The sequence below is a fragment of the Argopecten irradians genome, chromosome 4 (assembly GCF_041381155.1).
Source record: "Argopecten irradians isolate NY chromosome 4, Ai_NY, whole genome shotgun sequence".
NCBI classification, from domain to species: Eukaryota; Metazoa; Mollusca; class Bivalvia; order Pectinida; family Pectinidae; genus Argopecten; species Argopecten irradians.
The window spans coordinates 19,810,377-19,835,662 of NC_091137.1; the positions used below are offsets into that span (position 1 = coordinate 19,810,377).

A 25,286-nucleotide genomic window follows, 5' to 3' on the forward strand; every position below is an offset into this window, starting at 1 on the left:
GTCCCTTTGTGGTCCTTATGGACAGGTTTGACGGTAAACAAAATTCTGATTAAAACAAACAAGTTCCAAAACCAAAGTTTTCTAGAAGTGTACGCTGTCACTTTTCCCCATAAAGGTTTAGAATTCTGACATGGCGAGCTGACTGGCCGTTAACACTTGTTGGTCTTTAGTCCAGTTAAACAGGGATGTTTGTCAGGTTTTTGTTGACATTTGGATACAGTCAGATGATTATCAGATCTACCTTGTATATATAGATTTCACACCTGATTGAATTTCTCCATGTACTGAAAATAGTATTGTTATTGATTGTATTTAAGTTTAGTCAGGCTTATAATAGTCACAACAGTGTCTCATAGTGTAGGAGTCACTTTAGCTATTAACTTTATATATTTACTTATATCATTTAAAAAGTTCAGATTGAGTTTGATTTTATGTAATTTATTATATAGTGAGAATGTATCTTACAGATTATGATTTTAAACTCTTAGATTTGATTTTTAGCGTGAACAAAAGATATACTTAGCTACAATTTTTTCATAGTTCTGATTCATATATCAGATATGTTAGGTAAGTTAATATGCTGCTGTCAGGTATCTCCGATCAAATGTCAGTTGTAGATTTGTGGAGATTTAATCTCACAGACAAGTGTCTATAGACTGTATGACATATGACTATATCAACTGTACACCCCATTCTGAGCTAACCAGTCGACACATACCTGTGTTAGGGAGGGGACAACGAGGTATCGCTGCGGATCAGAGCCCTTCTAAAGGGCTGGGCGTGACAGTTCCTTAGCGTGAGGGAGTTAGATGATGAACTGATACCCTCCTTTACCCCTAAGTATAGTGTTACCTGTTCTGTCCCACATCTTTATTCCCCATTATTTTATACTCCTCACTGTTGTGTCATTTTCTACCAGTACTGGGAACTGCAGTTGATCATAATAAGATTTATAGATAAAGTTCCAAGGTGCTTTAAGATTGCAGTCCATAACTCTGGCAGATTCTGTCTCTCAGTTAGCAGTTGTGTCTTTGAGGAAAAAAAGCTTTCCCAAATTCCTGCATGCTGCCAAGCAAGGTAGCCATATATCACTACATTTGATTTCAATGTAACCCTAGCCAGGGCCCTGTTTATAAAGGGAGATAATCCCAGTCAGCTAAATCAGTCTAAAAACCTGGTCAATTTGGTAGCTATTACCTGATGTAGTGATCTCTCTATTCTGTCAGTTAACTATCTGCTGATTTATTGTATGTATTTGTTCTAATTACAAAGCCACTAGTTTCATGTTTTTGTTATTTCAGAATAGAGAAGGATTACACCGCCCTGAAGAGTAAGGAGAATGAAGATCAAATTGAGCTCAGGGTCAGTTATTTTAGGCTACAGTCCCTATTACCAACATCTGTGATTAAACTTCATTTCTATCATTCTTAAGATACATGCTGTCAGGATTTTTGACACTCATCCCATGGTATATTTCTCTGAGTCAGGCAATTAACTCAGCTTGAAGAAAAAAAAAGAAACAAAACTAAACAAAATGTAAATATTCTTTTAAACATGCTTGTGGTAGATACATAAGTATATAATAATGTTATGAAGGATTGCTTGGTTTTATAACAGAGGTTGCGGACCGAGAACCGTCTGCTAAGACAGCGTGTGGACACACTGGAAAAAGTAAGTGTCACTTGTTGTTGTATTACCATGGAGCTACATATCAATTTCACATTACAATACACATGTATATGTATATAGTCCAACCTGGTTATTACGAATACGGGGGTTTCGAGATCCCAAAACGACGTGGGTAGAGTACAATTTACTGTTGATTAGTCCCACCATCCAGTGATTATGACATCATCATTTGACATGAGTTTCATAATGTCATAATCACCGGAAGTTGGGACTAATCGACGGTAAATTGAACTTTACCCACGTCTTTTTGGTATCTTGAAACCCCCGTATTCATGGGGACCCTTGAAATCTTTCGCATTATGCAGGATTCGTACTAAGTGGGTTAATATTAGTACAACAAAGACATAAATGAAACAAAGTGAGACTTTGGATTGAGATATATTATTGTTTTATTGAAAATTGTTTATCCCCTGTGTGTGGATTGTCTACTGAATACGCATAATTGTAGTATGTATGATGAAACTCGGCATACCTGGTTTTGGCACTTTGCTTCATGTGAGTTTTAAACAATGCAAAAAGTACCTATGTGACTCGGAGCATCTTTGTGTAAAACGTTGGTTTTGTATTAACCCATTTACTAAACAGGCAATGAATACAAGAATATTGAATACTATTTACAAAGGATTTCAATTCCATTTGTATAAAACGGGATTTTGTACTATCCGAGTTTGTATTAAGTGGGTTAGACTGTATAGAAAAAAGTGAAGTTTTGTATGGATGTACATGTATTTGTATGAAATGTATTTTACATGTGTTTCAGTGTTGCCCAATATATTACTTGAGTAACCAGTCTGTTAATGAGTAATGTTTTTTTACCTTTAGGTTAAATGTTGTTAAGTTCCAAATTAATTTTCATGTGTGTGAAAAAAATCCATTGTGATATATAAAAGTCATCATCACTAGCCGATGAGTTATCTACCCTTGCCTATATTTATACAATTTTATGTTCTGTAGGAGTCATTACAGGCTGATGAGTTATCTAACCTTTCCTATATTTATACAATGTTACGTTCTGTAGGAGTCATCATCACTGGCTGATGAGTTATCTACCCTTTCCTATATTTATACAATGTTATGTTCTGCAGGAGTCATTGCTTGCCGATGAGTTATCTACCCTTTCCTATATTTATACAATGTTATGTTCTGTAGATTCATTACAGACTGATGAGTAATCTACCCTTTCCAATATTAACGTAATGTTCTACTCTGTTGGAGTCATCATCACTGGCTGATGATTTATCTTCCCTTTCCAATATTTATATAATGTTTTGTTCTGTAGGAATCATTTCGGGCGATGAGTTATCTACCCTGTCCAATATCTATATATAATGTTAGGTTCTGTAGGAGTCATCATCACTGGCTGATGATTTATCTTCCTTTTCCAACATTGACATAACGTTCTACTCTGTAGGAGTCATCATCGCTGGCCGATAAGCTGATTCATGATCAGGTGACTCGGGCTACAGAGGCGGAGGAAACTTACGCACTCAAAAACAAGCTGTCCACTACCAACCAAAAACTTGCTGACACCACTCGCAAGTTAGAGGAAGCTAATACTCTTCTGGACGATGTAAAAGAACGGGTAAGATTGATTTTATTCCTGATATACTGGAGTTATCTCCCCTCCTGATTTACTGTAGTTACCTCCCCTACTAATATACTGTTATTTTCTATCTCCTGATGTAGCATGATTATCTGATTATCTCCTCACGGATGTGCTGTGGTTGTCTCCCATTCTCATTAATTGTGTAGTTATCTCCCTTTCCTGATGTTCAGTGGTTATCTCCACTTTTCTGAAGTACTATAGTTATTTCCCTATACCTAATATTCTGTAGTTATCTCCCTTGCTGTAGTTGTCTCCCTTTCCATTAATACTGTTATTATCTCCCCTAAATAATAGTCTATGATTATCTCCCCTTCAGAGACTGAGTATAGCTAATGCTGGCTCCCTAGATGAGGATGAGAGCGAATCTGTGATACAAGGGCTCCAAGAGGAACTCATTGCACTGCGCCTAAAAGATGCAGACACCAACTCTCTAGTCAAAGAACTCAGGTCAAAAATTAAAGATTTAGAAGATGTGAGTATTTATTGCAAACATTAAATTCTGTATTGATTTTTTTCGTCATTTAATATTTATCCAGATTCCCTTTTGATGTTTCATGAGTTCAAATTTTTGCTTTGTCATAATATTCAATAAATCTAATTGAATTCATTCCATAAGATGTTGGATGTATAGGAATAACATTGATTGTTGATTTCTGATATTAAAAGCTGTGTGATTGTCTCCCCTTGCAGACAAATCTACAACTACAGAGGGCGCCCAGTAACGACATACAAAACCTACAGGAAGTGTTGATCGCTGTTAAATTGAGGGAAGCGGAGGCTAATCTGTCGCTCAAAGAGATGAGACAGAGAGTGCATGAACTGGAATCGCTATGGGAGGTGGGTTCTGAACAAGTGAAATATATAAAAAAAAATCTTGATTGTAGTCAGGGTATTTATTAGTAGAGATATCCTTGGTTTCATATGCAATAAAAAAAGATCACTCCAGATATATCAATATTGGATGACTGTTCAACAATTATTTTAAAGCCATATACCATGTTGGTTATGTTACAGAAACACATAGAAAACATGACCAGAGACCCTGTATCCCCCAAGGAAAAGACCAGTAAGCAGGAGCTCAAACAGCTCAATGAGGAACTGATGACGGTGAAAATCCGTGAGGCAAACAGTCTGTCTGATCTCAAGGAAAGCAAACAGAAAATCATGGAGTTTGAAACTCAGGTATGTTGTCAATATAACCCAGATTTCTGATTCCTAATAGTGGCTTGCCAGCTACAAGGTCTGTAATGTACACATTAAGCCAACATCAACCTTTAGTAAAACAATTGTTTCTTCATTAAATCCAATGATTTATTGAGGCTATCGTGTGTCTGTTTATTACAATGATTTAAGAGTATAGCCCACTGTCCATTCAGTATTGGATATATAAATATATAAATACATTATCTGTTGAACTAAGATGAACAGAAAATATCCCTGTTGATTAAAGATTGTTATTTCCAGTGTATTTATTTTTTTGGCAGATTTTTTGGATAGATTTTGGCCGTAGGAAATACATCATGTTCTAGTCTTTGTTACAAGTTTTGTATTTATTGTTTTACAGAACCATATATGCACAAACCAGATACGCCGAATGGACGATGAAAACAAAACATTGAAATCCAAATTGGAGGAAAAAGATACACTAGAGAAAGATTATAAACATCAAATTCAGGAGCTTAATAGAAAAATGGACGATCTACAGACTCAGGTATGACTTCAGAGTTAAAATTACATGTGAAAAAAGAAAGCAGGAAATGTTACATATGACAAAATTCTTCATAATTAAAGGGAAGTAACTCCAACAAGATAAAGTGTAGCTTCTTTAACATGATTTAGAAACAAGATTTTATTGTTGGTAAATAGCTGCAGATTACAGTTGCCACTATACATTTGTATATTTGACTATATTCAGAGAAAAGAAGATTCCATGATGGTACGGATACAGGAGGCTGAACACGCTCAATTTGTGGCCACACTGAAACAGAAGATAGCCGAGCTGGAGATACAGGTAAGGTCTGGTGTGATTAACAGATCGTAGAATTAAAGATAGGAGAGGTAAAGATATGGGTGAAATGAGGTGTAATCAAAGAAACAGAAAAACATTAAAATGTTTAGAGAATTACATAAATAATTACATTCATTACATAATAATTACATATATTATTGATACATGTATGACAAAAATATTCAAAAGAAATATATATATGATTAAAATTCATGAGAAAAAACAACTAAATTGTCATTGGTATGTACGTATCTTTAATGTTATAGAAGGAGGAGTTGTTGACTGCTGACCGTCTGGACAGTAAGGTGGACAATCAGGATTTAGAGAATCGTATCTATGACCTTCAGGATGAGGTGTGTGACGTCCCTCAGTCTGCATGCTCTACTGCACATGACCGATCCTAGCGTGTGGGTGTTTTCTCTCTTGTCTTAATTTCCCTGTCTACCTTACATGTTTGTGTTTAGTTTTCAATGTGGCATTCAATGTCAACAACAACAAGTAAACCATTTTATTTTCATGTATAAAACATTCTGCGTCTTTGGTATTTTCAACATATTCAAAAGCTTTTACTGATATTACTGCATTCATATGCGATTATTCAGGTAACATTTGAATTCGTGTTTGAGCTGTATCGAGACATTACACGAAAATTTGTATTGCAAAAAATAAAGTGGTTTTTCAATATCTCAAATTACGAAAAAATACGTATTACTTAACAAGTGTTCACAAATTAGCATTTAAAGTATAAAACATAAATTATAGCAACATATATAAGTTCAAATGATCTTCATGATATTTGATATAAATGTAATATCAAATCAATTTCTTCAGTTAAACAGACAAAACATTAAAACAGTTAAAAAAGCTAACTGAAAGGACTAGGTATGGTAAGGGTATTATGTGGCCCCCAAATCCGCTATTTTTCAAAATTTGTTATTTAAAATGTTAATCTTGCATTTCAAATATTAACTACATACCTGACATATTTGATAGTGCTATTAGGTAATATAGCAGTTCTAGTTGCCATGGCAACCATTTTTATTGTACATAAATTAGGCAAAATGTGAAAATTTCATCAAAATTGACCTTTTTTATGCAGTTTTTCATCTAGTTAACATAGAGCGCATTCTAGAACAAACTTTATATTTCTCAAAATGATGTATTCTTCGTGTCTGCTAATTCACTTAAAATATAAAGTGTGTTCTAGGTTGCGCTCTACTGATTTTAAAGGAAAAGCTATCAAAAATATGCCAAAATTGACCAAATTTTCAAATTTGCATAATTTATACAAAGTTACCATGGTTATATAGCAAAAACATACTTTCTGTCAACAAAAATTTCATTAAGTTTTTATCAGGGGCATATTCAATATTTCAAACGCAGCAAATTAATTTCTAAATACTTAATTTGAAATTTGGTAGATTTAGGGGCCAAAAAGAGCCATTACCATATCTAGTCCTTTGCATCAGAAGAGAATGTCAGAAAAAAAGTTATTAAGAATTAAATATTTATGATCAAATTCAGTGGTTATTTATCTGTGCCAGTAAATATATAGACTTGAATATTTTCATGTAACATATACAATATTGTGTAAGATCTTGACCATTGATGAGAAGGGGTTGTTATAATAATCCAAGGTATGGTAGAATTTCTCAGCGGCATGCCTTGTGTTCCTAGTAAGTTAGAAGCTTTTTCTGTGGGTTTTATAGACTGTTTTACTCCCAAAGCTACCCTGCTTCTATATTGTAAGTCAATGATTATGGTATTGCCACTTTACAATTCAGTTTTGTTTTTAAATTCACATTCCTGGCTAATTTGCTGTTACTTACTTTTTGCCAAATCTGATTTAATTGAGCTGAAGCCTGTAATAAATACACCACATATACAGTATCTACTATATCACCACACTGACTTCACTGTTTGACTCCAAACTATTTCTTGTGTTTTAGATGTGGCATGTATTTTACAAAATCAGTACATTTTGAATGTTACAACATGAGTTATTCATTAAATGTTGTACACTTATATTCTATAAGCATGTGTTTATTAATATTAGTGATCTAGATGACCATATACTGTTCTCTTACATCATTCATCCTTAATTTTTTACGAAGTTATCTCCCTTAATAACAGGATTTTCTCCCTTACTTGTAGTATTATTACTATTCTGTAATGGAATTGATCACTGATGCTAGTTTCTCCTAAAATAAATTTAGGTTTTGTTTCATTGTAAGGATTAAAATACAAGATAGAGAATCTGATGAAAAGAATTCAGCAATTCCAGTTTTGATGCATTGGTAATTATTGATACATGTTCATTGAATAGAGTTTCATATAATTATGTTTTTAGTGATATCAATAAACAATCATGGACCTAAATAGCATTATTGACTACCTCTTCCATTTCTCCTCGCATGTCTAACTAAATGATCAGGACAAACTCTTTCAGCAAGTATGGATTTAATCTAAAATCAAATGTTGTTTTATTAAAAGTAAGTTTTGCGTACTACATAGCATGAAATGCTAACCCAGTGATTTTTTTGTGTTTCTATTTTTTAACAATCTTCAAGTATATTTAGATATGAGAGCATGAGAATCTCAAGCATGCAATTTAGTCATCTTTGAAACTATTTTTAAAACAAGGAAGTTTTCATTCAAAAAGTAATTAGATTATGTCAAACATACACAGAAAAAAGTATATGTAGTTACCTGGGTAACTATCAATCTATACTTTTGTGTTTGTATAAGTATTAAAAATAACAAAAGCATAAAAGCAGATTCTTATTGATTTATGTTTCTATGGAAAATGGGTTGGTTTATTCTTAATGAATAAATTTTGTTAGAATTTTTTTGCCAGCCATAGAATTCTAATGTTGAGTACTAGATGTTTCTTGACTTTAGTTAACAATGAATATCAACATTTATGATAAGATACTGATATTATATGTAAGTAGGGGTGGACTTGATCTAAAATTTACAGAACATTGTAGTTATTTATAGTTTTCCTTACATCCTTAAATATCCCAGTGTTGTCAGTGTGTAGTGATTATAACATACGACAGAGTTATCCGCCCTTACAAATACAGTAGGTATTGATTGTTACCTCATATGTTTGCAAGCGTAACAGCATTCCAGTATTGTTCAGTAAAAACAACATTTGCTCACAAAATAATGAGGTCACAATTGATACCATCCACAAAGGGCAGATACCTCTTTAATATGCACGGATAGAACATGATTGCCTGGGCTTTACTGGTCTAAACAAATTGCTAAATTTTTATCACTTAAATTGTTGTTGTTGCAAAGTTATTAAGATGAAGAAAATATTTTAAAATCTACTGAATATAGCCATAATTAATTGTTTAACCAATTATCATACATGATTTTAATATCTTGCGCCATCCTTAGTTAACGTTCTATTATGCTGGTTCAAGCTGCTGCTTCTAGATAGTTGCTTAATATGGTAGCTTGTATATTTCAAGTTTTATTACTGTTTTCTTGATATAAATTTATGTTTAACTTTTGATAAAGCATCAGACTATTTTGTTTAATGTCTTTTTTACCAAATGATATTTTTATGTTCAGACATACATATATGATATTTTTGAAATACAATCGACAAAAATTCAGTCAATAATGACCCTTTGTTGCTATAGTTTTTAGAGATATTAATATTGAAAGTGGATCATCTATGATTTATTGTTACATATATTAAGAATCTGAAGATAGAAGGAGGAGGAAAAACTCCTATCTTAACTCACATAATTCCAACATCACGCATATAGGATTACTTGTTGCAATCACTTAATTCTCACCATTGTTTTCTTGGCACAATCACAACTTCTCTATCTAACAATGATTTTCCAGATGCATGTAGTCTTTGACTTCAAATTAAAGATAAGAAACGTTTCTATATAAAATTATATTTCGATATTAACTTAACCAATTTGGTTACATAATGATGTTTCAGACTGGTATATCTTGTGCAACATGAACAACTATAGCTTGATAAAACAAGTTGTCCAAAGTGTGATGTTTATTATGTGGGATTCTGTTAATCAAACAAACATCATTTCATGTAATAGATCAGGTAAAAGTTAAAATACAAAATTCATCATAAAGTGTAAACTTTTGATAGGGAGGTAACCCTGATAATCAAAGTAATGCTAATCCTTTACTTCGATTGTTTCTGATGTAGATTATTTAGTGAACTTTTCTTTGAGGTGATTATTTAATTATTATGCTCTCTGTTACAAAGGTTTTACAACTAAAATTGATGCAGAAGACCCCTGAGAGTGAACGTCCTAGAAACCACGGATTCTGTGGCCCTGGTGGTGATAAGGTAGAGGAAGATGAGGAAGAAGAGGAGGATTTCTCAGAGTTAGAAAATCCAGAAACATTAAACAGAACTTTGTCTGAAATAGTGGACGGTGGACAGGACCCATCGGAGGATATTTCGTCAAGGTTACAGGATGACATTACATCAGGGTTACAGGACAAGTTGTCAGGGTTACAGGATATTTCTCCAGGGTTACAGTGCAATGGTGTGTCATCCCCAATAGAGAGTAATACTTGTGTTGATCAGGTTAAACTCCAGACTGGTAACTCTTTACACCAAACTAAAAGCCAGGATAGGCGAACTTTTGATGAATATGGCACCCCTTGGGTGCCTCAGAGTACCAGTGATATTGTTGATGTGGAGATTTATAAGGAAAGTAAAGTGTAAATGTGTTTTATTTATAATTAATATGCAACTGCTCTTCACCTACACAAGGCAGGTTTGTGTTGGCTAAGACAGGCAGAATCAGCATCCTGCTTTGATTCTATATATAAGCACACTCAAACCATTTAGGCATGTTATTATAATTTAATGGTTGATGTGAAAGTTTTAAAAACTTAATGTTTTACCTGGCAGGTTGTAGTGAGATATATAAAATTGTAAAGTTTATAGAGCTGTAAGTGAGGTTGCAGTACCATATAGCTGGCTATAGTCATAGTGATTTTGTGGAACATTGCTTTGATTGAGAAATTTGAGCAATAAAATATTGAGTTCACTCAAATATACCGTAACCATATTGTGAAAAATTGAAAAAACAACTTAAATTCAATATTCTGCTTTTTACTAGAATTGCGAAAAATTTTGTTCTATGTATAAATAACCAGTTGTATGGTATGTACATGTAACAGCCTGCCACCTCACTTATATCTGTATATAGCATATGAATGAGATTATGAACTGAGGATAATTGGTTTATGGAGATTCCTGCATCCAAAACAGTTTAATGGATCAGATGGAAGTTTATAGAATGTTGTAGTTTTTTATCCATACAGTAAGGACTCTTGGTTATGGATCAGAAGTGCCCTTGGGGTAAGGATATATGGCGTGACCCAGGGGTAAGGATATATGGCATGCCCCTGGGGTAAGGATATATGGCGTGCCCCAGGAGTAAAGATATATGGCGGTTCCTTAGGTATGAAGTTTTTTGGCCCTTTGTCATACATCTCCATGGTGCAACATAATTTGTAATGTTAATGTTCCTCCTTTGTGTACAACCTTTTTTTTGTTTTGTGTTTGATGTGTTCATGTGTTTTGTTATTTTATTGACATTGGTCGTTGCATATGTTGCAATTTGTTTCTGTGAATTTTATTTACTACAATAGCCCTCATAGCTGCTTTGTTAACTTCTATCCATTCTCAGCCGCAAAGGAACAAGTTTACTTTTGTAAAATCAAATATTTTTTTTTGCTAAAAGAAATAATTTCTTATTTCTAAGTATCATTTTTCAGTTCTGAGTAAGTTTTAATGTATTGAGATAAATTACTCATTCTTACCATAATTTGATGCATTTTATATCTGACAGCGGCAAAAAATTGTCAAAATATGTTAGAAATGTGTAAAATAAAAGAAAGAATTCTTAAAAGCCTAAATGTCCCCTTTAATTAAGAGACAAGAAGTGATCCATACTGATGTTGAATATATATCTATGGTTTGATATATTTGCTAACAGATCACACTAAATGGACATATTAACTTTCCAAATTTCAAAAGTAACTGGGGTTTAGTCTATTCCAACATTTTTGCATAACTATCATGACATAGTTATCTGCCCTTGTAGGAAGAAATTACTTGTAATGTCATGAGTTCTATTACACTCCAAATGTATGACATCAATAATAAAACCTACCTGCAAGGGCAGATAACTGTATAATATTTCCACACCCAATAATGATTAGTGTTTATGTCCACAGAAATCTTTTGTTATTATCTACTATATATATATACTTCATTGTGCTCCTGAATCAATGTTCCATCTGTTCAAGGTTGGCAATATTGTTTCTGTCAGTACTTGTACTTGAACATGCCAGTATTTATAATTTGTGTGTGTTATTTACATGTTGTATAAACAGCTGGTTCTGTTGAATGTCTCCCGTTATTGTCACAATGAGAATATCCTACCATTGTATATGTAATATACTTGTATAGCCTGTTATGTATCACAACACTGCTGTACTGCCATTACACCTGCTGTAGCTTAATCACGATTTCTCTTACCATGATCATGTCACAAGTGTATATTTTGATATTAGGAACATGAATGCATATCTTATTACTTTTTATCTGATTATACCCACATATGATTAAGTTTTGACAAACACCACTCCCCAACCCTTCCCTACCTACTCATTTTTAGGTGTGGTGATATGTATTTTGTATTTGTGGACTAAAGCTACCTTGCCAATACTGTACACCAGCTATGTTATATGCAATTAAATTACCTGCAATTTTCCTGTGAAATAAAAACGCAAAAATTCATTACTTCGACAATGCTTCAAGCCCAGGTACAGTAAAACAATATGGCAATGTTAAAATGAGACACACAAGGAAAATTTAGCATGGGAAACACAAAGAAATGTTAGCATGGGGAATACAAAGAAATGTTAGCATAAGAAACACAAAGAAAAGTTTGCATAGAAAACACAAGGCAATGTTAGCATAAGAAACACAAAGAAAAGTTTGCATAGAAAACACAAGGCAATGTTAGCATAGGAAACACAAAGAAATGTTAGCATGGGAAACATAATATCAAATCACCACAAAATGATTGGTTTATAGTAGTTGTATATCACCGACATTCTCTGAGAGATTAACAGTATCATAAAAGTCATTAAAAGGTTACTCACTTGTCAGTGTTGTGTTCAAATTTTTAGTGATGGAATACAAGTCTCAGATTCCAGTGTCAAATATCATTTAGTTTTCGTCACAATATTCAACAAAATTTTGGTTTTCTCATCTTTTGTATGCAAATGAGCTTATTAAATATATTGTTGTGAGTGATTGAAATGCTTAGGAATAATTGTCACAAAGGAACACCAAAAGTTTACTGCTATAACTATGTTAACTTAATATGGTAGTTTGCAATCTTTGGACAGAAAGAAGGAATTTTGATGCTCTTTTATTTTAAAGTAATTGTTATCAAGTTTTGAATGTAGTTAGATTAAATCACAAATGTTTAAGTTTTATCCTTTTAACACCTAATTCAATATGAGAGAGAATTGTTACATATAGCAGAGTGATACTTTACAAAAAAGTGATATTTTTATTGGTTAGATTGTTTGTTTGAATATTTCAAGCTCTTGTTTGTAGTGGATGTGTTTTGTAAGTTAACAAAAAATAATCATGTGTCGAATTCATAAAAGAAATGATATTTCAAACTGAAGTAAAAGATTTCAGTTCTGAATTTTACAGAAGGGTAATATAGTATGAGACTCAAGTCTTGCATTAAATTGGATTTCACCACAGTGATATTAACCATTTTCAACAGAGGTACATCCCTTAGTTTCACTTATTAGATTAGGCCGCGAGAGTAATATGGTACACCAAATGCCTGACTCATGTGATAATGTAAACTTCAGGATGAGAACATGTGCATTGAACTGGAACTGAAATTCATGATAAATCTTATTTGATGGTGCATTTGAAACCAAGTTATGAGATGTGTGTGGTTGAAATGAGATTCAGAGTACTAGAGATTAATGAATAGATAATTCAGATCAGTGCAGTGAATGTATGTATACATGGTTATTAGTATGTACTGACCTGTGTGTTGAGCTGTTAATTGATAGTCTCCCTTTGTTTTCTATATAGTAAATGTAACCTGAGTTTGCTTTGACCTTGGCACTTGACTAAGGAATTCTGAGAGCCTCTACATTGGAAAGTTATTTGTCGTTATGTCCAAGTCCAGTGTTACTGTTAGGGTCAGAGAAAACTGAGGGTTATCACTGACAGTCAACTACTCAGACTGTCGTATGTTGTTTGAGTATGCTCCCCTGAGTAAATGTGTCGGGGAAAGTCTGTTTTGTTAGATTTGTTATGATATGTGCCAAACAACATATTTGAGATACGTTAATGGGAGATTTATTTCTCTGTCAAACAAAAACTATTGTGATCAAATATATTTTTTATCTCATATTGTGTTAAGATTAAAACAAAAACTTTGTTTCATTTAAGATAATTTCAAAAGTTTTAAATTAAATCAAAATATTTTAATAGAACATTTTCTATGAAGAGATTGCTATGAGAACAACAAAGAAATTTTGAATTAGAACAATACATTTTCTCTAGAAAGATATTTGAAATTCAATTAACACAGAAATTTATATTACGTTTTCAAAACTTAACAGTTTAAACAAAATTTAAATGTGATGAATTGACTTGCCATGTCTATAAATTTCATTGAATATTTCATATTTGATTGCTTTTACTCATTTCAAAAACTTCCTCATTTCATTTGTACAAAAATCATACTTCTGCAAGAAAAATCTTGTCTGCAAAAATAGAAAAGTAGAAAATGTAGTTATCGATAGATGACTAAATTATGGTGACATTTAAGAATATAATATGTCTTGCAATGTGCTTGTTATACGTGGAGAGTTTATCCTCCTTCGGTTATGTGGATATTATCTATCCAGGCTGTGAAAGCAGGGACTTCCCATGTTGTCTGAAGCTTGCACAAGATCTTTAAATAGGAGAATATAGAAGCAGATATTTCCATAATTTTGCATAATTATTATTAGACTATTTCGGTCCTTTAGCATATTATACATACGACGGAGAGATTGATATTGCTTAGCTGGCAAATTAATGAGGTTGATATAGGTCAGCTGGCATAATTAATGAGGTTGATAGAGGTCAGCTGGCATAATTAATGAGGTTGATAGAGGTCAGCTGGCATAATTAATGAGAAGTTGATAGAGGTCAGCTGGCATAATTAATGAGAGGTTGTTAGAGGTCAGCTGGCATAATTAATGAGGTTGATAGAGCTCAGCTGGCATAATAATTAAAGGTTGATAAAGATTGGCTAGCTTAGAGAGGTTTTTTTAGGTCGGCTGGAATAATTAACTAGGATCTTGTATCTTCTGAACTCATTAAAGATTAAACATATTACTTCTACAGGATTTTACAATGTCATTTTCTTTGACAATCTCATACTATTCCTGTGTCGGATATTTAAAATGTTATGGAGTTACTGATTGTACTGATCAAGTATTCAGGATATTCCCAGTCGATATTACAGCTTCGTTTAGAGAAGATCTTGTGCAACTTTCAGACAACACGTTGTTTATTCAACCTAATTCACATTCATGTATACTGAACTCCTACACATGTAGGCTGAATGCCTTAAACATTTGTCCGTCGTGTTATTTTGTACCTGATGCAATTGACAATAAAAATAAGATTTATATTTTGTTTTTGTGCTTTATTTACGATTGTGATTTCTTTGGAAAAGTTATTTTCAAAAATAGAATCATATCTTTTTTTGGAAATGAATTGTCATTTTACGTAAAGCAATATAGATCATTGACTTGGATTTTTTTTAAACGCTACCACTTACCAGCAAAACTAAAAATTAAATGTAGATGAAATTTACTTTTGAAAATAAAGAAGCTTTTCTTGCCATTACGGCAGACATTAATCATTATTTATGTAGAATCGTCCCTTCCAGATTACATGTTTCTGTACATGTTGATCCAGGTTAAGAACTTGCTGACTCTGACGTACACGCTGGGGAAACCCTCGCATGTGGTGATTCCCCAGGACGTGACTCCAGCCAACACATATTGATCGTCCACTCGGCAGACCAGTGGACCACCGGAGTCTCCCTACAACATACAGGATACAGTGTGTATTGATGTATATAACAAACCTAATATTGGTGTTTTATAAACATGTTTGAACCGAATTTGAGTTAATCATGAGTATTTCACGAAAAACACTAGATTGGATTGATAATTATGAGTTCATTGTTGAACTTCATCTTGTAATATCCGAACGCGCGAATCTTATTACGATATATTCAGATTTTATGACAATAGCTGTAGATGTAAGTTTTTATCAATCTTCCTGGGTGAGCCATACACAGGAAGACTTGAAACACACATGAAGACTTTATAAAAACTTCCTTCTTTATTGTGGTTATACGTACATTACATGCCGACTTTCCGACCGCCTCTATACAGATGTGAGTATCGTAAATACTGGCCCCCGATATCTGGGACCAACTCTGCTCACACTGACCATTACTGATCACGCCCATCTGCGCCTCCATCAGGACCTCGGCTGTGCCACTATTGGCTGCAAATAGAGTCAGAAACGTTATACAATGTAAAGGACTCAATTTCAATTTGCGAACTTAAAAAAAAATGATTAGAACGCTTACGACTGAAAATCGACACACCAAGAGAAGGATGAAAGAAGGTTTATGATTGTAAGGTCAAAATAAGGCTTACAATGAGCAACTTGAAAGAAGTCTTAAGGCTGACATGTTAAAACAAGGCATGTGATTAGCAAGAATGATTAGCTAGCCAAAAGGAGGTTACTTTGATTAGCAAACCAATAATTATCAAACCAAAAATTATCAATTCAACTTAAACATTTTATACTTGGAGGAAAGAAGAGTGTGATACCATCAGTCTTTTTCAATCCTGTGGTACCTACCGTCTGTTTTGCCCCGTTATGCGGTACCTATACCGTCTCTGTTTTGCCCCATTCTGTGACACCTTCCGTCTGTTTTGTCCCATCCCGCGACACCTACCGTCTGTTTTGTCCTGTTATATGGTACGTATACAGTTTCTGTTTTGCCCAATCCTGCGAAACCTACCGTCCTTTTCGCCCTGTCCTGTGGTATCTACCGTCAGTTTTGCCCAATCCTGTGGTATCTACCGTCAGTTTTGCCCTGTTATGTGGTACCTGCTGTCTAGTTTGTCCCGTGATGTGGTACCTGCCGTCTGTTTTGCCGCGTTATGTGGTGCCTACCGTCCTGTGATACGTACACCGTTTCTGTTTTGCCCGATTCTGTGACACCTACCGTCCTTTCTGCCCTGTCCTGTGGTACATACCGTCAGTTTTGCCCCACCCTTTGGTACTTATACCGTCTCTGTTTTGCCCCCATCCTGTGACACCTACCGTCCTTTTTGCCTCGTCCTGTGGCACCTACCATCAGTTTGGCCCCTCCTGTGACACCTACCGTCCTTTTTGCCCTGTCCTGTCGTATATACCGTCAGCTTTGCCCCGTCCTGTGGTACATTCCGTCCTTTTCGCCCTGTCCTGTGGTATCTACCGTCAGTTTTGCCCAATCCTGTGGTACCTACCGTCAGTTTTGCCCTGTTATGTGGTACCTGCCGTCTAGTTTGCCCCGTGATGTGGTACCTGCCGTCTGTTTTGCCGCGTTATGTGGTGCCTATCGTCCTGTGATACGTACACCGTTTCTGTTTTGCCCCATTCTGTGACACCTACCGTCCTTTCTGCCCTGTCCTGTGGTACATACCGTCAGTTTTGCCCCACCCTGTGGTACTTATACCAACTCTGTTTTGCCCCCATCCTGTGACACCTACCGTCCTTTTTGCCTCGTCCTGTGGCACCTACACCATCGGTTTGACCCTCCTGTGACACCTACCGACCTTTTTGCCCTGTCCTGTGACGTACCTACCGTCCTTTTTGCCCCGTCCTGTGGTACATTCCGTCCTCTTTCGCCCTGTCCTGTGGTATCTACCGTCCTTTTTGCCCTGCCTGTGGTACCTACCGTCTTTTTGCCCCATCCTGTGTGGTACCTACCTGCCGTCTAGTTTTGCCCCGTGATGTGGTACCTGCCGTCAGTTTTACCGTCCGTAGTACCTACAGTCAGTTTGTGGTCCTATCGTCCTGTGATACGTATACCGTTTCTGTTTTGCCCCATTCTGTGGACCTACCTACCGTCCTTTTGCCCTGTCCTGTGGTACCTACCGTCCTTTTTGCCCGTCCTGTGTGTACCTACCGTCAGTTTTGCCCCGTCCTGTGACACCTACCGTCCTTTTTGCCCTGTCCTGTCGTACATACCGTCAGTTTTGCCCCGTCCTGTGGTACCTACCGTCAGTTTTGCCCATCCTGTGACACCTACCGCCCTTTTTGCCTGTCTGTGGTACCTACCTCCTTTTGCCGTCTTGGACCACCGGCCTCTTTGCCCTGTCCTGTGGTACCTACCGTCCTTTTTGCCCTGCCCTGTGGTACCTACCGTCCTTTTTGCCCCATCCTGTGGTACCTACCGTCAGTTTTGCCCCGTCCTGTGGTACCTACCGTCAGATTTAACCCGTCCTGTAGTACCTACAGTCAGTTTTTGCCCTGTCCTGTGTGGTACCTACTGTCAGTTTTGCCCATCCTGTGTACTGTGGTACTACCGTCAGTTTTGCCCCATCCTGTGGTACCTATACCATCTCAGTTTTGCCCTGTCCTGTGGTACCTACCGTCCTTTTTGCCCCATCCTGTGGTACCTGCCGTCAGTTTTGCCCCGTCCTGATGTACCTACCGTCAGTTTTGCCATGTCCTGTGGTACATTCCGTCAGTTTTGCCCCGTCCTGTGGTACCTAACGTCAGTTTTGCTCCGTCCTGTGGTACCTACCGGCCTCTTTACCCTGTCCTGTGGTACCTACCGTCCTTTTTGCCCTGTCCTGTGGTACCTACCGTCAGTTTTAGCCCGTCCTGTGGACCTACCGTCCTTTTTGCCCTGCCTGTGGTACCTACCGTCCTTTTTGCCCTGTCCTGTGGTACCTACCGTCAGTTTTGCCCCGTCCTGTGGTACCTACCGTCAGTTTTAACCCGTCCTGTAGTACCTAAAGTCAGTTTTGCCCTGTCCTTCAGTACCTACCGTCAGTTTTGCCCCGTTTTGTGGTATCTACCGTCTGTTTTGCCCTGTCCTGTGGTACCTACCGTCCTTTTTGCCCTGTCCTGTGGTACATACCGTCCTTTTTGCCCTGTCCTGTGACACCTACCGTCTATTTTGCCCTGTCCTGTGGTACCTACCGTCTATTTTGCCCTGTCCTGTGGTACCTACCGTCAGTTTTGCCCTGTCCTGTGTACCTACCTCTTTTGCCTCTTCCTGTGAACCTACCGTTTTTGCCCTGTCCTGTGGTACCTACCGTCATTTTGCCCCGTCCTGTGGTACCTACCGTCCTTTTTGCCCTGTCCTGTGGTACCTACCGTCCTTTTTGCCCTGTCCTGTGGTACCTACCGTCTTTTTGCCCTGTCCTGTGGTACCTACCGTCTTTTTGCCCTGTCCTGTGGTACCTACCGTCCTTTTTGCCCTGTCCTGTGGTACCTACCGTCAGTTTTGCCCGTCCTGTGGTACCTACCGTCCTTTTTGCCCTGTCCTGTGGTACCTACCGTCCTTTTTTGCCCTGTCCTGTGGTACCTACCGTCAGTTTTGCCCCCATCCTGTGGTACCTACCGTCTTTTTGCCCGTCCTGTGGTACCTACCGTCAGTTTTGCCCCGTCCTGTGTACCTACCGTCCTTTTTGCCCTGTCCTGTGGTACCTACCGTCTTTTTGCCCTGTCCTGTGGTACCTACCGTCCTGTTTTTGCCCTGTCCTGTGGTACCTACCGTCAGTTTTGCCCTGTCCTGTGGTACCTACCGTCAGTTTTGCCCTCCTGTGGTACCTACCGTCTTTTTGCCCCGTCCTGTGGTACCTACCGTCTGTTTTGCCCCTACGTCCTGTGGTACACCTACCGTCCTTTTTGCCCCGTCCTGTGCACCTACCGTCCTTTTGCCCTGTCCTGTGGTACCTACCGTCCTTTTGCCCTGTCCTGTGGTACTTATACCGTCCTTTTTTGCCCGTCCTGTGGTACCTACCGTCCTTTTTGCCCTGTCCTGTGGTACCTACCGTCAGTTTTGTCCCGTCCTGCGGTACCTACCGTCAGTTTTGCCCTGTCCTGTGGTACTAACCGTCCTTTTTGCCCTGTCCTGTGGTACCTATCGTCAGTTTTGCCCCGTCCTGTGGTACCTACCGCTTTTTTTCCCCTGTCCTGTGGTACCTACCGTCCTTTTGCCCTGTCCTGTGGTACCTACCGTCAGTTTTTGCCCACCCTGTGGTACCTACCGTCAGTTTTGCCCGTCCTGTGGTACCTACCGTCTTTTTGCCCTGTCCTGTGGTACCTACCGTCAGTTTTGCCCCATCCTGTGGTACACCTACCGTCAGTTTTGCCCTGTCCTGTGGTACCTACCGTCTTTTGCCCGTCCTGTGGTACCTACCGTCAGTTTTGCCCTGTCCTGTGGTACCTACCGTCTTTTGCCCTGTGCCCGTCGTTGCCCTGTGGTACCTACCGTCCTTTTTGCCCGTCCTGTGGTACCTACCGTCAGTTTTGCCCCGTCCTGTGGTACCTACCGTCAGTTTTGCCCTGTCCTGTGGTACCTACCGTCAGTTTTGCCCGTCCCTGTGGTACCTACCGTCTTTTGCCCATCCTGTGGTACCTACCGTTCTTTTTGCCCTGTCCTGTGGTACCTACCGTCCCTCAGTTTTGCCCTGTCCTGTGGTACCTACCGTCAGTTTTGCCCCGTCCTGTGGTACCTACCGTCAGTTTTGCCCTGTCCTGTGGTACCTACCGTCAGTTTTGCCCTGTCCTGTGGTACCTACCGTCAGTTTTGCCCGTCCTGTGGTACCTACCGTCCTTTTTGCCCTGTCCTGTGGTACCTACCGTCCTTTTTGCCCTGTCCTGTGGTACCTACCGTCAGTTTTGCCCGTCCTGTGGTACCTACCGTCCTTTTGCCCTGTCCTGTGGTACCTACCGTCAGTTTTGCCCGTCCTGTGGTACCTACCGTCAGTTTTTGCCCCGTCCTGTGGTACCTACCGTCCTTTTCCTGTCCTGTACCTCCGCATTTGCCGTCCTGGGTACCTACCGTCTTTGCCCTGTCCTGTGGTACTACCGTCCTTTTTGCCCTGTCCTGTGGTACCTACCGTCATTTTGCCCTGTCCTGTGGTACCTCCGTCTTTTGCCCTGTCCGTGACTACCGTCAGTTTTGCCTGTCCCCTGTGGTACCTACCGTCCTTTTTTGCCCCGTCCTGTGGTACCTTACCGTCGTTTTTTGCCCCTGTCCACTGTGGTACCTACCGTCTTTTGTGGTAACCTACCGTCCCATTTTGCCCTGTTCCTTTGCCCTACCCGAGACGCCCTGTATATCCTTACCTACTTTTTTCCCAGTCCTTTGGTACCTACAAACTTTTTTTCCTGTGGTACCTACCGTCCTTTTTCCCCTGTGGTACCTGTCAGGTTTGTCCAACCTACCGTTTTGCTGTTGTGCCCCGTCCTGTGGGTACCTAACCGTCAGTTTTGCCCCGTCCTTTTGTGACCTAATCCGCTACTGTTTTGTCCTGTCTCCTGTAGGTACCTACCGTTTTATAAATTTTTTGCCCTTCCCCTGGGAATCCTATGGTACCTACCGTCAGTTTTGCCTGTCCTGTGGTACCTACCGTTCTGTTTTGTCCTGTGGTAACCTACCGTCAAGTTTTGCCCCGTCCTGTGGTACCTACCGTCATTTTTGTCCTGTCCTGTCAGTACCTCCCGTTCCTTTTTGCCCGTCCTTTGGAACTACCGTTTTTGCCCTGTCCTGTGGTACCTACCGTAGTTTTGCCCTATGTAGTATCCGTTATGCCTGTCATTTTTTTGCCCTGTCCTTGGTCTTTTGGTCTGTGGAACGCTTTTTTTGGCCACCGTCCTTTTGCCTGTCTGTGGTACCTACCGAGTTTTGGTCCTGTGGTAAACCGTCATTTTGCCCATCCTGTGTACCTACCGTCAGTTTGCCCCAACCTGTGGTAACGTCCTTTTTGCCCTGTCCTATGGTACCTACCGTTTTTGCCCTGTCCTGTGGTACCTACCGTCCTTTTTGCCCTGTCCTGTGGTACCTACCGTCAGTTTTGCCCTGTCTGTGGTACCTACCGTCATTTTGCCCTCCTGTGGTACCTACCGTCAGTTTTGCCCCATCCTGTGGTACAACCGTCCTTTTTGCCCTGTCCTGTGGTACCTACCGTCAGTTTGCCCCTCCTGTGTACCTACCGTCCTTTTTGCCCTGTCCTGTGGTACCTACCGTCAGTTTTGCCCCTCCTGTGGTACTACCCCTTGTACTACCGTCAGTTTTGCCCCTGTGGTACCTACCGTCAGTTTTGCCCTGTCCTGTGGTACCTACCGTCAGTTTTGTCCCCTGTCTGTGGTACCTACGTACCGTCCTTTTTGCCCTGTCCTGTGGTACTACAGTCAGTTTTGCCCTGTCTATGGTACCTACCGTCTTTTGCCCTGTCCTGTGGTACCTACCGTCAGTTTTGCCCTGTCTGTGGTACATACCGTCCTTTTTGCCCTGACCTGTGGTACCTACCGTCAGTTTTGCCCCGTCCTGTGGTACCTACCGTCAGTTTTGCCCCATCCTGTGGTACCTATACCGTCTCTGTTTTGCCCCACCCTGTGACACCTACCGTCTATTTTGCCCTGTCCTGTGGTACCTACCGTCAGTTTTGCCCCATCCTGTGGTACCTATACCGTCAGATTTGCCCCGTCCTGTGGTACACTACCGTCTATTTTGCCCTGTCCTGTGGTACCTACCGTCAGTTTTGCCCCATCCTGTGGTACCTACCGTCAGTTTTGCCCCATCCTGTGGTACCTATACCGTCTCTGTTTTGCCCCACCCTGTGACACCTACCGTCTATTTTGCTCTGTCCTATGGTACCTACCGTCAGTTTTGCCCCATCCTATGGTACCTACCGTCAGATTTGCCCCGTCCTGATGTACCTACCGTCAGTTTTGCCCTGTCTGTGGTACATACCGCCCTTTTTGCCCTGTCCTGTGGTACCTACCGTCAGTTTTGCCCCGTCCTGTGGTACCTACCGTCAGCTTTGCCCTATCTTGTGGTACCTATACCGTCTCTGTTTTGCCCCACCCTGTGACACCTACCGTCTATTTTGCCCTGTCCTGTGGTACCTACCGTCTATTTTGCCCTGTCCTGTGGTACCTACCGTCAGTTTTGCCCCATCCTGTGGTACCTACCGTCAGTTTGGCCCCATCCTGTGGTACCTACCGTCAGTTTTGCCCCATCCTGTGATCCAGCAATCATTATTGCCCAGGAATCCCATGGTCGCTTCTGGCAGTTCGACAGTTTTGTGTGTTAGACTGAACGGCTGAGACATTTTCAATATGGCGATGTCGTTGGGGAAACCAGCTCCAGCATTGTCATACTGTGAGTGCTATAACAAAATCATTGGGAAAGTAAGCCATCAAAATCCACAACCTTAACGCGAGGGGTTAATTTACGCTAAATACGCTAATTACGCGTAGGTCACTTGATCACGAAAATTTCCCCCGCGCATAATATTTTGTAAATGTTTCAACTTCGTTGATAAAGTCTGAAAGTGTATCTATCGTGAAAATAACAACACCGCGAAAATACAAATCGCAAAAAATAAGCACTTTTTCACAAAATTTCCACGTTTATTGCAATGTTATCGTTCTAAAACAAGAAGGCATGAATGTGTCTATATTTATGTAGATATATGACTTACCATTATGATACTAGACACCGTGATACTCTGAGAATCGGCAGTTGAACCTTGACGATGAAGACCTGCCACAACTGTTACTGTAGATGGACTGACACAAACAAAAACAAAGAGATTACGATGATGATCATATAAATTAATTACATGTTCTGAGTTTCTCTATTGGTACAACAGTAAGATATGGTAGGACAAAAGCCTTTAAAAGAGTTTCTTCTCAAACAATTCTCACCAATTGTTATTTTTAAATATTTCATGATTAAGGTAAAGCCTTGTAAAATCATTCATCTAAAAGGTTTAAATGTATAATTATACGAATTGATTTGTTCAAATTATACAATATTTTCATTAATAACAAATAACCATCGAGGAATGCTACCTTTTGTGACCACATTTTCCAATTATTTCTAACATAGATTTATCCTAATGTTATAGTCGATTCTTAGTCAGTTTGCAGTTTTGGAAAGGGATTTATACTTGATATGAAGAATTGACGCACCTGGTTCCGTCAACACAGTGCGCAGCTGTCAACACCATATCCGGGGCTATAAGAGAGCCACCGCAGAAGTGGGAGGGAGGAAGGAAGAAGATGGAACGTTTCTGTAACGATACCTGCCACGGCCATTTGTTGGACTCGGCCGGGACACCCCCGACAATTCGGCTACTGGGCCCCGCCCCTGTCACAAATGAGAAATATTTCATATCAATATATTTATCCCAAGAGTTTAAACTGCACAAATGGTAAAATACAATGTATTCCTTTCCAATGCGTACTCATTTTTACTGTCACGTCGATTGCATCTTGTTCAGCGAAACAACAAAACGCTCCTGGTGGATTTGGAAACTAGTAGGTTGTAAATAAAGGGTTGTAAGTTAAAAATCTTAACAATAATCATCATTGTTATAAGATCAACAACATATTTTTATTTTTCCAATACTTAGTTTTGCTTTCAACATCGTTGAGTATTTTAATGATAAACAAATTACATGAAAACAGTCGTTCATTCACACGGAAAATGGTTTATTTTCAAAAAGGCATGGATAACAAGCCCGCCCGCTTTGATTGGTCACAAAATATATTATAAGTAATACGATCCAAAATAGTTTATTTCATCAATGAAAATAATTATTAATTACCCTTGCAAAATACAATATATTAATGTACCCAAGTCTTGTGGTAAAATCGTATAAAATATTTTGTCCGAAAGTTCAATATACTTACCTTAAAATACTTGACAACAACAACATTGAAAGTTTAACAAACAAAACTGCATTTACATTTACTCACAATTTCAGTAAAGTTTTATTTATTAATTTAAAATACTGACCAACAATCTTGTATATTCAACTGGTAGAAAAGAATACTGTGAATGAGGATATATTCGCGAACCGATATTTTCACCAAGCTAGCCCTTACATTGTTCGTGATAATTTTTCGTGCTGTGAATATAATATAGTTAAATGTCATTCATATGCCCATGTATACACTATGTTCTCGCGTTGGTGTATTTGCGGAGATTTATGAAAGTGACATCAGGGAAAACGAATTACCAATAAGTCACGCAATCTTCGTATAATAAAACCATTTCCCCCATTTTCAAATCGTGGAAAGTGATGGTGATTTTATGAAAGCCTGCTTAATCATATTTTTGTCATCGATTTAATTGAATCTTGAGCAACCCGTTTAGATAGGTAAGTTATACAAAAGTAATTAACTTAATAACAGTGTTAAAATTGATATACATGTAGATATAAAACACTTACCCACAAAGACTGCCACAGCAGAGAGAACAACAACAGTACTAATTAACATCGTTACGTGTCCAGTGGTACTAAATTCCAGTACAGGTCAGTTTACGTGTTATATACCCTTTGCATTTTATTGCATCTTTATGATCTCGTCTTCAGAGAGGGCCCAACTGCTCAGTTCTCAGATCATAGGACATTGTTTATTGGTTAATGGTCAAACCATCTCCTATATAATCTAATAACACGGCAACATCAAAACAGTGACAGTAACGCTTACGTGTATACCGTACAGTTTAATTGTACTTGAAGTGGTTATTATGCGAAATTCACAAAGTACATGTATAACAACACGATAGCCAAGGAAAGATACCACGGGACAGTCGTAAACAG

General features: G+C 38.6%; 2 protein-coding genes across 5 annotated transcripts in view; one reads left to right on the forward strand and one right to left on the reverse strand.

Annotated features, from left to right (window-relative positions):
* The window catches only part of LOC138320873 (ecotropic viral integration site 5 ortholog-like), a 75,536-nt gene extending 60,492 nt beyond the window's left edge, over positions 1-15,044 (forward strand). For 2 of the 4 annotated variants that reach the window (XM_069264150.1, XM_069264151.1), the window contains exons 11-20: positions 1,302-1,362; positions 1,618-1,671; positions 3,101-3,271; positions 3,612-3,767; positions 3,986-4,132; positions 4,310-4,477; positions 4,860-5,006; positions 5,211-5,306; positions 5,570-5,656; positions 9,562-15,044. In XM_069264150.1, coding sequence (XP_069120251.1) covers positions 1,302-1,362; positions 1,618-1,671; positions 3,101-3,271; positions 3,612-3,767; positions 3,986-4,132; positions 4,310-4,477; positions 4,860-5,006; positions 5,211-5,306; positions 5,570-5,656; positions 9,562-10,029 — 1,555 coding nt within the window. In that variant the 3' untranslated portion in view covers positions 10,030-15,044. Of the gene's footprint in view, positions 1-1,301; positions 1,363-1,617; positions 1,672-3,100; positions 3,272-3,611; positions 3,768-3,985; positions 4,133-4,309; positions 4,478-4,859; positions 5,007-5,210; positions 5,307-5,569; positions 5,711-7,537; positions 7,601-9,561 lie in introns of all 4 variants that reach the window. The other 2 variants (XR_011208259.1, XM_069264153.1) reach the window with 2 other exon arrangements.
* LOC138320874 (fibrinolytic enzyme, isozyme C-like) lies at positions 15,041-25,028 on the reverse strand. The gene is made up of 6 exons (XM_069264154.1): positions 24,912-25,028; positions 23,647-23,824; positions 23,154-23,241; positions 22,673-22,838; positions 15,788-15,936; positions 15,041-15,464 (listed from the first exon to the last, which is right to left on the reverse strand). Exons 1-6 carry the CDS (start codon positions 24,958-24,960, stop codon positions 15,309-15,311), a joined length of 786 nt encoding a protein of 261 aa, XP_069120255.1. The 5' UTR covers positions 24,961-25,028; the 3' UTR covers positions 15,041-15,308.
* Positions 25,029-25,286: the final 258 nt, after the last annotated feature.

Bases quoted from the DNA above. Each gene is read 5' to 3' on its own strand.
- LOC138320874 (XM_069264154.1), bottom strand. From the start codon at position 24,960: ATGTTAATTAGTACTGTTGTTGTTCTCTCTGCTGTGGCAGTCTTTGTG. The intron at 15,937-22,672 runs GTAGGTACCACA...CTCTATTTGCAG, and splicing joins AGGATGGGGCAAAACTGACG to CCAATAGTGGCACAGCCGAG. The intron at 15,465-15,787 runs GTACGTATAACC...TGTATGTTGTAG, and splicing joins TCGGAAAGTCGGCATGTAAT to GGAGACTCCGGTGGTCCACT.